Source organism: Toxorhynchites rutilus, chromosome 2, assembly GCF_029784135.1.
Source record: "Toxorhynchites rutilus septentrionalis strain SRP chromosome 2, ASM2978413v1, whole genome shotgun sequence".
Taxonomy (NCBI): domain Eukaryota; kingdom Metazoa; phylum Arthropoda; class Insecta; order Diptera; family Culicidae; genus Toxorhynchites; species Toxorhynchites rutilus.
Window position 1 is genome coordinate 16,352,239 of NC_073745.1, and position 13,434 is coordinate 16,365,672.

The window sequence follows — 13,434 nt, forward strand, 5'->3', positions numbered from 1 at the left end:
TCTTTTGGAATTGGTACGACTATTGGTTCTGTGGGTGAGTTGGAACGGTATATGTCCGCCGAAGTTAGTTTACGGAAAACTACATAGCATACCTCTCCTCTTCTCCCAACCCTTGGTCCTGTCGGAGCGTGAAGATCATTATTTCTTGTGACGATCAAGGATTCAATGTTGCGCTGTTGCATACCATAATTATTTTGGTGCACACGTTTACGTTTTAAGGTAAACTACACTGGTATATGCCTAGCGGAGCTAGGACTTCGATCGATTACTACCAACACATTTCATCCCTTTTCACTAACGGTACCGATAACGTGAGATCAACATGCCGCCAATGATACCCGCTGCCAAGAAGGCTCCTTCGCTGAAGCTGCTCATAGCGAGGTTGAACGATGTCCAGGCTTCCTTCAACGACATCTGGCGTTTCGTGGAGGACTATGAGGAAACGTCAACGGTTACGGATGTTGACATCCGTTTAGAGAAAATTGATGAACTGTGGGAGAAGTTTTGTGACACTTTAGTTGAGATTAGGGCACATGAGGATTATCTCGCGGATGAGGAATCATACGATAAGGAACGACAGGAGTTCAGTGATAGATATTATCGAGCCAAATCATTCCTCGTAGACAAATCCAAAAGGTTGCAGGGTCCATTGGTACTAGAGCAGTCCGTCCGAACAAACGAGTCAGTTGTTTTTGGTGCTGATCGTGTGCGTCTTCCTCAAATAAGTCTACCGTCGTTCAATGGGGATATAGATGAGTGGCTGAGTTTCCGTGACCTCTTCACTTCGCTCATCCATTATAAAACTGAGTTGCCAGCAGTGGAAAAGTTCCACTACCTCAAGGGATGTCTTCAGGGGGAACCGAAGAGCCTGATAGACCCGCTGAAAATTACGACGGCCAACTATCAGATCGCCTGGGAAATGTTGTTGAAGCGGTTTGACAATAGTAAACAGTTGCGGAAGCGTCAAGTTCAAGCACTGTTTCATCTTCCAACATTGACTAGGGAATCGGTCAGCGAACTTCACACACTACTAGAGGGATTCGAGAGGGTCGTGAAAAATTTGGATCAAGTGGTAGAACCAGAGGACTACAAAGATCTATTGCTGGTTCATATACTCACAGCACGACTCGACCCAGTAACACGTAGGGGCTGGGAGGAATTCTCGTCGACTAAGGAACAAGACACGCTGTCTGATTTAACGGATTTCATTCGGCGGCGTGTTCAAGTACTCGAATCTCTTCCCAGTAAATCGGTGGATTCCAGAGGACCACAACAGTATTCGAAACTAAGACCGGCGTCTACAAAGGCAAGTTACAGCAGCGTGCAAGGTTCCGAAGCACGTTGTGTGGCATGTAAAGGAGATCATCCGTTGTATCAGTGTCCAGTGTTTCACTTCAAGAGGTAGCGGAAAGAGACGCATTATTGAGAACCCATTCGCTCTGCCGCAATTGCTTCAGGGTAGGACATCAGGCGAAGGATTGCAAATCAAGGTTTTCCTGTCGGACTTGCAAGGGTCGGCATCATACGTTGGTCTGATCGATAGAGAAGGTTCCACGAAAGTTACGGTGGTCGCAAGGGGCAACCATCAGCAACATAGCAAGGAAACAAGGTCATCGGCATCAAGTTCAACACAAACAGCAAACGTGTCAACTAAAGCGGTTTGTTCTGCGCAGCAGTACTCATCCCAGGTGTTACTGGCTACGGCTGTTGTCATATTGGTGGATGATAGCGGTCAGAGGTTCCCCGCCCGAGCATTATTGGACTCAGGGTCCGAAAGTAATTTTGTTTCCGAACGGTTGAGTCAGCGGATGAATGTCAACCGAGAAAGGGTGGACATATCGGTTCTTGGAATAGGACAAGCAGCGACTCAAGTCAAACACCGAATTCGAGCGATGGTACAGTCACGAGTTTCTGAATACTGCCGAGACATGGATTTCCTAGTTTTGTCGAAAGTCCCGGTGAATCTTCCGACTTTGACGGTGAATACAAAGGGGTGGTCGATTCCAAAGGGCATTGAACTGGCCGATCCTGCATTCTTCCAATCCAAGGGTGTGGATATCGTTTTGGGTATAGAAGCTTTCTTCGAATTTTTTGGAACTGGTGGAAAGATTTCGTTGGGTGAGAGACTGCCCGCATTGAATGAGTCAGTTTTCGGCTGGGTAGTATGTGGAGGCTTGTCGGTACCAAGTCAATCCATTTAGGTCAACTGCAACATATCCGCTTCGGGAAGTTTGGAGTCCTTGATTGCTAGATTTTGGGAATGTGAAGAGATTGGATCAACAAATCATTGTTCACCGGAGGAAGTTCAATGTGAGGAACATTTTAAGCGAACGGTAAAGCGTGAAATGGACGGTCGATATACAGTGGCTTTGCCCAAGGACGATGGCGTTCTGAGCAGACTAGGGAAATCCGAGGAAATCGCACTACGTCGACTTCAGGGAACGGAAAGAAGATCACGCGATTCCAACTTACGGGATCAGTATTTGGCTTTCATGTAGGAATATCTTCGACTCGGTCATATGCGTAAGGTTGAAAAAGTTTCTGGTGAGGTTCAACGGTGTTATTTGCCTCATCACCCGGTAGTCAAGGAAGCCAGTACTACCACAAAACTACGGGTGGTCTTCGATGCTTCGTGTAAAACCTCAACAGGAGTATCGTTGAATGATGGATTGCTGGTGGGGCCAGTGATCCAAGAAGACCTACGATCGATCATCATTCGGTGCCGCACGAAACAGATCATGCTCGTTGCCGATGTGGAAAAGATGTTCCGGCAAATCAACGTCTGTCCAAAGGATAAATCCCTGCAATCTATTTTGTGGCGTTTTTCTCCCGACGATGAGCCGGAGACCTACGAGTTGGGGACAGTAACGTACGGTACTAAGCCAGCACCATTTCTCGCTACTCGTACTCTCAAGCAATTAGCCATGGATGAAGGCAGTCGTTTTCCATTAGCAGCAAGGGCGGTGTGCGAGGATGTATACATGGACGACATCATCACCGGTACAGATGAAGTAATGTCAGTAATCGAGCTGAGGATTCAACTCGACAATATGATGAATTCCGGTGGCTTTCACCTCCGGAAGTGGGCGTCAAATCATCCGATGGTTTTGGAGGGAATCGCAGAAGATTCCTTAGCGATTCGAGACGTGGAGGGTATCAACTTGGACCCCGATCCGTCAGTGAAGACACTTGGCCTAACATGGATGACGAACACCGACACTTTCAGGTTCCAGTTCAACATTCCGATACTGGACACCAGCACAGGACTTTCCAAGCGAAAAATTCTATCAGTCATTGCCACGCTTTTCGACCCTCTTGGTCTCTTGGGTGCTGTCATAACCAGAGCCAAGATTATAATGCAATTATTGTGGATGTTAAAGGATGAGAACGACGAAAATTTGAACTGGGATCACCCAGTCCCTTCGACGGTGGGTGAGACCTGGCGATGTTATCACCGACAACTACCGCTGTTGAACGAAATACGCATTGAACGCTGCGTGATCATACCCGATGCGATCCTCGTCGAGATACATTGTTCCTCAGATGCGTCCGAGAAGGCATATGGAGCATGTGTCTAAATAAAGAGCATGGATTCGAGTGGAACTATTAGGGTCAGATTACTGTCGTCCAAATCAAGGATAGCTCCGAGTGGAGGCGATCTGGCGTAGTGGTAACATCCATGCCTCTCACGCTGAAGGTCACGAGTTCAATTCTCACTCCCGACATTCTTCCAAAAATGGAAGTAAAAGTGACGAACCAGCCAAAAGAGTTGAAAATCACTATAATACAGATAAAAAAAAAAAAAAAAAAAAAAAGCCATGACCCGGGAGGCCTTCTCCCGGGGAAGGCCTCCCGGGTCATGGAGGCCTTGCCAACCCGCTGTCTCCCGGGCAAAGGAGATACACCCAGAAAATGGAGCTACGTTCACGAAGAATACTCAGAATGCGATCGCCCGAGGAGGGTCCCCGAACTGGAGCTGGTCCTGGAACGGGCGTAAGAGCGAGCGGCCAGCGGCTGGAGGGCGATGTGCAAGAGCGGGCCACCAGCCGGGTTCAACCCGAAGAGCTACCGCCACACGGAAACAGCAGCCATCGACATCACCAACGAAACGCTGCGCCTACGAGGCGTGTTGCGACTGTCAGACGACAGTCGTCCACACTTGTGGGTACTACTAGGCGACGGATCATGTGGACACATGAAATGAATGAATTCGTGATCCGCGCCTATTACATCTGCACTGCTTTGGAGACGGACATGAGCGGTCGCCCTCGAATACTCGCAATGTTCGAGGAAGCGTATCCAGAGTTCGTCGGGAGGCTCGACCAAAACGCGATGAACGCGAGGCGTAGAGCGATTGTACGCAACAATATGCTCTCCCAAACGCAAGTCGACGAGATCAAGCAGCAGGTGCAGAGAGAACTAAGCTCCAGAACAAGCAGAGCAAGCGATGTGTCGAGACGAAGTTCAGTACGGCTGAGCAATTCATTCGCGAGTGGGGCACGCGAATCAGCACCAGTGGAGGCCACAGTACAACAACCCCCTGAGCCGGAAGATCCACAGCCAGATCAACAACTACTACGCGATCTGGTCTTCCATTACGACGAGGCGATCTCACAGTTCCGCGACACGGACCCTTTGTCGCGCCCCAGGATCCCGAAGTTGCAGCATTCCCGCAGGCTGACAAGTGCAGTAAAGCTCATGAACGAGCACGTTCTTCCGCTGCACTTGGTTGATGCTGAGAACATGGAGGAGCTGCAACTGAAAGTTTACTGTGCTGCTGTGGCGACCGCCAAAAGTTTAGGATACCGTATTAGGCCAAGAGGCGGACTGCTCCAACATCTCCGTGAAAGGCGTGAGCCTCCATGGCGAAGGAGATTGGAGCAACGGATCCTAAACAAGCGCGCCGCAATTGGAAGACTGATGGCGTACAAAAGAGGCAGCAGATCGGCGAAATTATGTCGCCAAGTTGCTGTGATCGTGCGGCCTACTGAACTTCGCCAGCTGGGAGCTCACCAGCTGACGGAAAAACTCGACACACTGGTACAGCAATTGAGCGTCCTAACTAAACGGCTGAAACGTTACTCTGACTCTGCAAAGCGCCAGGAACAAAATCGGATGTTCAGAGATAACGAGAAAGCGTTCTACGACCACATTAGCGACGAGAAGCCCGACTACCGCGAAGGTTTGCCAGATATTAGCGATGTGACGAACTTCTGGGCTGGTATTTGGGAGACCCCAGTACAACATCGCGACGGGCAAATGTGGTTAAGACGGGAGAAGGAGAGTTGTGGTGAAATTGGAGAGATGCCAGCTATCATCGTCGAAGAGAACGATGTCCGCGAAGCCTCGCGGTACCTGAGGAACTGGGCAGCACCGGGCCCCGATGGTGTTCAGAACTTCTGGCACAAGAAGCTGACCGTCGCACATCAAAAGATAGCTGAGTGCTTCAACAAGGTGCTACGTGACCCACACAACCTCCCTGAATTCGCCACCCGTGGCGTCACATTCCTCTTCCCGAAAGACAGCAACACATTGAACCCATCAAAGTACAGGCCGATAACGTGCCTATCGAGTCTGTACAAGATATTAAGCAGCATCATAACCGCCAAAGTTTCTGCCCACTGCGAACAACACCATATCATCGCAGAAGAGCAGAAAGGATGCAGAAAAAATACGCATGGCTGCAAAGACCAGGCCATCATCGACGCAACCATAGTCGGCCAGGCGGTTTATAATCAGCGGAACCTAAGCATGGCCTATATCGATTACAGGAAGGCTTATGACTCCATACCTCACTCGTTTCTCGTCCGGGTATTGGAGCTCTACAAAATTGATCCCGTCGTCGTTAGGTTCCTGCAGCATGTGATGAGGCAGTGGAGCACGTCTCTGCACCTTAGTGATGGGGAAAATGTGTTGCAGTCTAGAACGCTGCAGATAAAGAGGGGGATATTCCAAGGCGACTCTTTCAGCCCGCTTTGGTTTTGTCTGGCACTGAACCCCCTCAGTAGGACGCTCAATAGAAACGGTCATGGCTATAAAATAAGGTATGGCGACGGCGCCCACGAAGAAGTGACCCATACCTTTTACATGGACGATCTCAAGGTCTACGCTGATTCACGTCAGCGTCTAGGTGTAGCTATCCGGGTTGTCGAAGACATAAGCAGGGACATCTGTATGGAGTTCGGCCTCGACAAGTGTCGCTGTGTCCACCTGCTGAAAGGACAACTTACCGAATCCGGAGGCTACGAGGTCTATGACGGCGAGTTTATAAGAGACATGGTTCGTGGCGAATCCTATAAATATCTTGGATTCCGACAGCTCACCGGGATTCGCCACTCCGACATCAAGACGGAGCTGCGAGACAAGTTCTTGAGTCGAGTGAACTGTGTCCTGAGGACTTTCCTCAACGCGGGGAACAAGGTACGCGCGATCAACACATTCGCGGTTCCCCTGCTGACCTTCAGTTTTGGTGTAGTCAAATGGAGCAAAACTAACCTAGAGGACCTTGAGAGGAGGATGAGGAAAGCATTCAAAGAGGCCGGAATGCACCATCCTCAATCGGCACTGGAGAGAGTTTCACTACCACGCAAAGAAGGTGGACTTGGAATCGTCGACATATCTGCACTGTGTGTTGCCCAGGTACGACAACTGCGCGAGTACTTCGCAGAACGCGCCAACCAAAACGCGCTATACCGGGCTGTCTGCGCCGCCGACAGAGGATACAGCGCTCTGCACTTGGCGCAAGCGGAGTACCAACTCAACTGCAATCTGCAGACAGTGGAGGAGAAGATTGCAGCTTGGAAGCAGAAGGCAGTGCATGGTGCCCACCCCCATCAACTGGACCGGCCACACGTCGACAAGGCCGCATCTAATCTGTGGCTAACGCGTGGTGAACTCTCTTCAGTAGTAGAAGCCGACATGATAGCCATCCAGGACAGGATAATGCCGACGAGAAACTGCAGGCGGTACGTCTGGCATCAAGACGTTGATGACATTTGCCGGATGTGCCATCAACCAGGTGAAAACATAGAGCACATTATGGGAGGCTGTCCCGTTTTGGCCAACGCAGCCTACACCGAGCGCCACAACAACGTGGCCCGTATTGTTCATCGACAACTGGCGCTCCAATGTGCTCTACTGGAAGACAACGTACCAAACTACCGGTACCTGCCTGCACCTGTCCTGGAAAATGACCGTTTCAAGCTGTACTGGGATCGCACTGTTCTGACCGACCTCTCGATCCACCACAACCGTCCAGATATAATGGTTTACGACAAGAGCGACCGCAAAGTCACCATCATCGATGTCGCTATTCCACTGAACCAGAATCTGGAGGAGACCCACGGTCGCAAAATCTGCAAGTACCGACCATTGGCCTTGGAGCTCAAGGAACTGTGGGGGCTAAGGGAGGTCCCAAGAATTGTTCCAGTCGTTCTCTCTGGAACTGGAATTGTCCCGAAGACACTTCTGGAAGCGCTAAAGGTGTTGAATATGGAGAAGGAATTGGCCGGCATCCAAAAGTCGGTTATCCTTAGCACCTGCGCGATTGTCCGACAATTTCTCGGTCAGGACTGAAACAGCACGAGCATGCAGATACGTGCATTCCGCAGAGCCTAGTCCCCCTTTGGCATTCAGAAGCCCGGGGGCAGGTGAAAATTCTGGCTAGGTTCGCCTAGTTAAGAAGTGAGATAAGTCTGCCAAAAAAAAAAAAAAAAAGGCAAAACGCTTTGTATCATTCCATCAACTTCCACAATTGATTTGAAACTGTGAACATATTCGCACTGCAATTTGATGTTGACTAAAAGATTGAGTAAATTATGTTGGTTTGTTCAGTCGAAAATCTGATCTTCGTTTGTACACTTTTTTGAATACTCTAGTGTGCATTCATCAATCAGCTATTCAAATGTTCCCAAACATATAAATAAAATTGTCTTTTACATTATCTACAGTAGCTTTATAGGATATTTTTACGGATTTACATGTTTTACAGGTTTGTAAAGTCTACCTTCTATTGATGTCAATGCGCTCCTCATTTGAGCTAGCTTTTAATCAACCACCAGATGATTATTTGGTACGTATTCAGACCTTTTCTGGATTATAACACAAACATAAATTGTAAACATCATGCTTGCTCACCATTTGTATCAGATTCATATATCTAAATCATGTAATTAATGCATCTCGATGATCTCAATTCTGATCATGGTTTTCCGATGCGCTGATGTTGGTTTGTCCACATGATTACTATGACAGCCGCTTGGCGTGCTGCAATTTGTTTCTGATGTTCTTCGTGAGTAGCAGAACTAAAGTTTCTCTGTGTTGAGTGCTGTTCACCTATAAAATTCATAGAAAAGGCAACATTCTGAAGAAAGCCTCAATTATGAATGGATCAATATGATGACAGTAAAATCAAGCAATGAGAAATGCAACACCTACTTGAAAAATCGAGCTTCTTCTTTCAAAAATAGTGATTTCTAAAACCAGACAAACCATGATCAGAGGTGAACAAACAATGATCATAATTTCTCTTCGAAGAAAATCATTAAAAAACATTAAAAAAAAAAGAAAATTAAAACGTATTATTAGCAACTAAAGACTCGGGCCTTTGAAAAAAACCCAAACTCGTCTTGATTACACGTGATTTTCATGAAGAAAAATCGATTTGCATTTGACGAATTGCATGCCAACTCGTCTTAGGAGTTGGCAACACCAGATAGTAGTAAAACATTGTGGGTGTAACGACATGGGTCATTTAAGCAACTTTGCATACTTGAAATATTCGAATAACAATTAGACTACTTTTTGGAAAAAGCAAAATTTTTTTTCTTAATTTTTTACAAAAATTTTCAACTTAAAAACTATTTTTTTTTCTTAATTCGTTTATTTTACAGGCTCAATTACATAAAATTAAAGGAGCCGAATTCTTAAATATGTTTTTAAAAACTATATATATAAACAATTTTCTTAAATCTATGGTTAGTAATGATAGAAACCGATTACTCGCGGTGGGCTCGAGATTAGAAGGGTGACATATTTTCTCAGGAAAAGGATGGGATATGAGGAAATTGAAAAAATGATGATATCTACAAGATTGAAATGTATAAAATTGTTTAAATGTTCACAAAAAATTACCAACAAAATTTTGGGAAAAAATTTCGCTGACTAAAAAGTTATTTTAAAAATTAAAATTAATTTTTCTCAAAAACATATTTTTTTAAATTCCCAAAAATATATATATGAATAGCCCATATAATTTCCAACAAGTCGTCCATACATCGGAAGATGGGCACTTTTACAGGGAAAAAGTTTTTCGAACAACAACTTATTCATGTTTTCTTTGAAAAAAATACAACTTATCCTAATTTTGTTTAAAGTCAAGATAGCGATATAATGTATTCGACAAATATCTTAGATCTTGTTAAAATATACACTTTTGTCGAAGACGTCGATTTTCTATCTTTTATAGTTTTTGGAAGATTTGTCATTTTTGTATGAAGACTCCTGAAAAAAATATCGTTTTGCTCATAACATTTTTGTGTGTAAATTCTCACGTTTGACATGTTCTTGACATGTTTCTAAATAGAGAAAAGTTAGCAGAGCATTTAAAATGCATTTAAAACTTTACAAAAAAATGTTACGAATTGAACATTAATAGTATTTTTTCAAAGAAAAACATTGAAAAGTTGTTGTTCGAAAAACTTTTTCCATGTAAATGTGCTCATCGTCCGATGTATGGAAAACTTGTTGGAAATTTTAAGGGCTATTTATATATATTTCTTTCCGAATTTTGAAAGCATATGTTTTCGAGAAAACTGAGTTTTAATTTTCAAAATATTTTTTCAATAAAATTTTTTTCCAAAAATTTTTTTGATAATTTTTAATGAAAACCAAAATAATTTTCTACATTTCATGCTTTAACAAAAATTTTGTAGGTCTGATTTTTTTTTGCAGGTTTTTTTTAGATTTTGAGTTCTTTCAACTTTTTTTTCGAAAAATTTTAATTTAAAAACTATAACATCTACAAATAGATGGTCAGAGAATGAAATATAGAAAATTACTTAGGTTATCATTAAAAATTATTAAAGAATTTTATGGAAAAAAATTTTATTGAAAAAAAAATATTTTGAAAATTAAAATTAATTTTTCTCGAAAACAAATGTTTTTAAAATTCTGAAAAAAATAGATATAAATAGCCCTTAGAATTTCTAACAAGTTTTCCATACATCGGACGATGGACACATTTACATAAAAAAAAGTTTTTCAAACAACAACTTTTTCATTTTTTTCTTTGAAAAAATACTATTAATGTTTAATTCGTAACATTTTTATGTATAAATTATCGCAATTTACATGCTCTGCTAACTTTTTTCTATTTGAAAACATGTCAAGAACATGTCGAACGTGAGAATTTATACACAAAAATGTTACGAGCAAAACATTATTTTTTTCAGGAGTCTTCATACAAAAATGACTTATATTCCAAAAACTATAACAGATAGAAAGCTGACGTCTTCGACAAAAGTTTACATTTTAATAAGATCTAAAACTTTGTCGAATACACTATATAGCTATCTTAACTTTAAACAAAACCATCATTAGTTGTATTTTTTTTTTCAAAGAAAATATAAACAAGTTGTTGTTAGAAAAACTTTCTCCCTGTAAAAGTGCTCATCTTCCGATGCATGGACGACTTATTGGGAACTTTAAGGGCTATTCATATATATATTTTTGAGAATTTGAAAAAAATACGGTTTTGAGAAAAATGAATTTTAATTTTTAAAATAACTTTTTTTTCAGCGAAATTTGTTTTCAAATAATTTTTGGTATATTTTCGTAAAAATTTTAACAATTTCCTACATTTCATCCTTCGACATGAATTTTTTAGGTATCATACTTTTTAAGTTATAAATTTTTGTATAAGTTTAAGAAAAAAAATTTGGCTTTATCCAAAAAGTTGCCTAATTATGTTTCGAATATTTCAAGTGTGCAAAGTTGCTTGAATGACCCATGTCTTTACACCCACAACGTTTCAGTACTATCTGAGATGGTGCTGCCAACGGCCAGTCGAGTTGGCAGTGTATGTTTACATGTTGCAGTGAACGATCTCTGCATATGCAGATCTAGCGACCGATTTACGTGCGATTCCCTCCTCTTCTGTTGACTTTGACCTTTCGATTCACTCGTCTCTGTCCCTCGTCGATACATGCCATCGATGTTGCTCCTTTTTGGCGGTACGAGTAGGTTAGCACCCAAATGGGCCGAACAAATGAATGGAAAAATGAGAATGTTTTCAATTTTCATCAATTCAAACCTTTTACAGACTAGGAGATTGAAATGGATAAAACATGTATTATGTATAGAGATGCCAATGTCAATTGAACTACATTATTTGTACATTATCAAATACAAATTAAACGGTTCAGTTCACTTTACCTCCCAATCGATTCTCGTAGAATGATTCCTAGATTTGGGGATGTAGAATAACATCGTTCAGAACAACTAAAAAATTGGTTTTGTATAACAACAGAAAGCAAAACTTAGCAACTTCCTTCAAACAAATTGATCGGTCATATATTCAACTTTAATTTAGTAGACTTTCAGAAACAGAATTTGTGATTGTAATACATACAGGGTTTTCCAACTTTAAATTCCGAAAGTAAATTGAAATAAAACACACTTAGAATTCGAATTTCGATGAAACTTTTATTTCAAATAAAAGTTTGGTTTATGCCATTATGTGTGAAATACAACATCATTCAAATGTCCACCTAGGGTTTCCTCGCACACCTTGATCCGGAACAGGTAATTTTCGATGACTTTTCGGCACATATGGGGCGGTATCTCGGTCATAACTTCACGAATGTTGTCTTTCAAATGTTCAAGAGTTTGCGGAGAGTTGGCATAGACACGGTCTTTCACATAACCCCACAAAAAAAAGTCTAGCGGGTTCAAATCGCATGATCTGGACGGCCAATTGGCATCACCAAAACGCGAAATTATGCGTCCCTCAAATTTCGTTCGCAATATGGTCATGTTCGGTCGTGTTGTGTGGCACGTGGCGCCATCCTGCTGAAACCACATGTCATCCGTATCCATATCTTCAATTTGTGGCAAAAAAAAATCGGTTAACATGCGGCCATAGCGCTCACCATTCATAGTTACCGTCTCGCCGTCCTCATTTTCAAAGAAATACGGCCCGATGACTCCACCAGACCATAATGCGCACCAAACAGTGACTTTTGGCACGTGTGGATTCACGTGTGAATTTTCTGAGCCCCATATACGGAAATTTTGGGTGTTCACATAGCCACCAAGCTCGAAATGTGCCTCATCGCTGATGAAAATTTGATGCGAAAATTCAGCATTTTGCTGCTGTTGTTCGTTCATCCTATCGACGTATGCCCGACGCATTCCATGGTCACCATGCTCTAATTTTTGTACCAGTTGGACTTTATATGGATGTAGGTGCAAGTCCAAATGCAAAATTCGCCTCAATGATGTGTTTGACAAGCCCAATTGTTGAGCACGCCGTGGAATCGAAACATTCGGGTCATCCTCCACACTGGCAGCAACAGCATCAATATTTTCGGCCGAACGCACATTACGATAATGCACAGGTTTCACAATATCCACTACGGATCCAGTTTGTTCGAATTTACGCACTACATTAGCGATTCTGTGCTCTGTAGGCCGTCCATGCCTACCAAAATCCGTCCGTAATGCTCGAAAAACATTTGCCGGTTTTTCATCATTTTGATAGTATAATTTAACAAAATTAACACGTTGTGCGATGCTAAAACGATCCATATTGTAAAATGGCAGACATTCAACTAACGATATGACGCTTTGCTTGACAGCTATGTCAAACGGTTGTCAGCGCAGGGCTGTATACTTTCGGAAGCCCGAAATGGAAAACCCTGTATATGAGAAAAGTAAAAACAATCGATGTAAATTACGAAATACTTCGTCGAAATACTGCCTCCTCAGGTTATTCTCACTAATTAAATAATTATGTGAGTTTCAAAGTTTAAAAACAAAATAAATAAATCAGATAACCTAATAACAATGGTAGTAAATTGTCAACATGAATGATACATTCTTGAATAAACCGACATAAGTATCAATGTGGTGTATAAAGGTTATCGGTAAAAAAGGTAACTCTGAATATCTGACATATCAGTCTTATAAAAAGTAACAAATCAAAAAACATAGTATTCGTATTGCCAATTTGAACTAATCGCAACACATACCGTTCATACAGACAAAACAAATCGAATTTTGATCGCCTCAATCACCCAAGAAACTTTAAAAACCGCGAACTTACCTTGACTACACTAGACTTCTCGCATGGAATTCTCGTCAATAAAATGAAACTCTTCAGTAAAATGAAACAAACTTTTCGAAGTATAAATTTATTATTTTTAACATCTCTCT

General features: G+C 42.5%; 2 protein-coding genes across 2 annotated transcripts; both read left to right on the forward strand.

Annotated features, from left to right (window-relative positions):
* The first annotated feature begins 322 nt into the window (after positions 1–322).
* On the forward strand, positions 323–2,498 carry LOC129765568 (uncharacterized). The gene is made up of 3 exons (XM_055765973.1): positions 323–1,306; positions 1,458–2,159; positions 2,202–2,498. The coding sequence occupies exons 1-3, from the start codon at positions 323–325 to the stop codon at positions 2,496–2,498; spliced, it is 1,983 nt and encodes a 660-aa protein (XP_055621948.1).
* A 21-nt stretch (positions 2,499–2,519) lies between these two features.
* On the forward strand, positions 2,520–3,578 carry LOC129765569 (uncharacterized). The gene has a single exon (XM_055765975.1). It carries the CDS (start codon positions 2,520–2,522, stop codon positions 3,576–3,578), a length of 1,059 nt encoding a protein of 352 aa, XP_055621950.1.
* The last annotated feature ends 9,856 nt before the right edge of the window (positions 3,579–13,434 follow it).

Coding starts and splice junctions, on each gene's coding strand:
- LOC129765568 (XM_055765973.1), top strand. CDS start 323: ATGCCGCCAATGATACCCGCTGCCAAGAAGGCTCCTTCGCTGAAGCTG. Junction 1,307..1,457: donor TAAGACCGGCGTCTACAAAG/GCAAGTTACAGC, acceptor CAATTGCTTCAG/GGTAGGACATCAGGCGAAGG. Junction 2,160..2,201: donor ATGAGTCAGTTTTCGGCTGG/GTAGTATGTGGA, acceptor CAATCCATTTAG/GTCAACTGCAACATATCCGC.
- LOC129765569 (XM_055765975.1), top strand. CDS start 2,520: ATGCGTAAGGTTGAAAAAGTTTCTGGTGAGGTTCAACGGTGTTATTTG.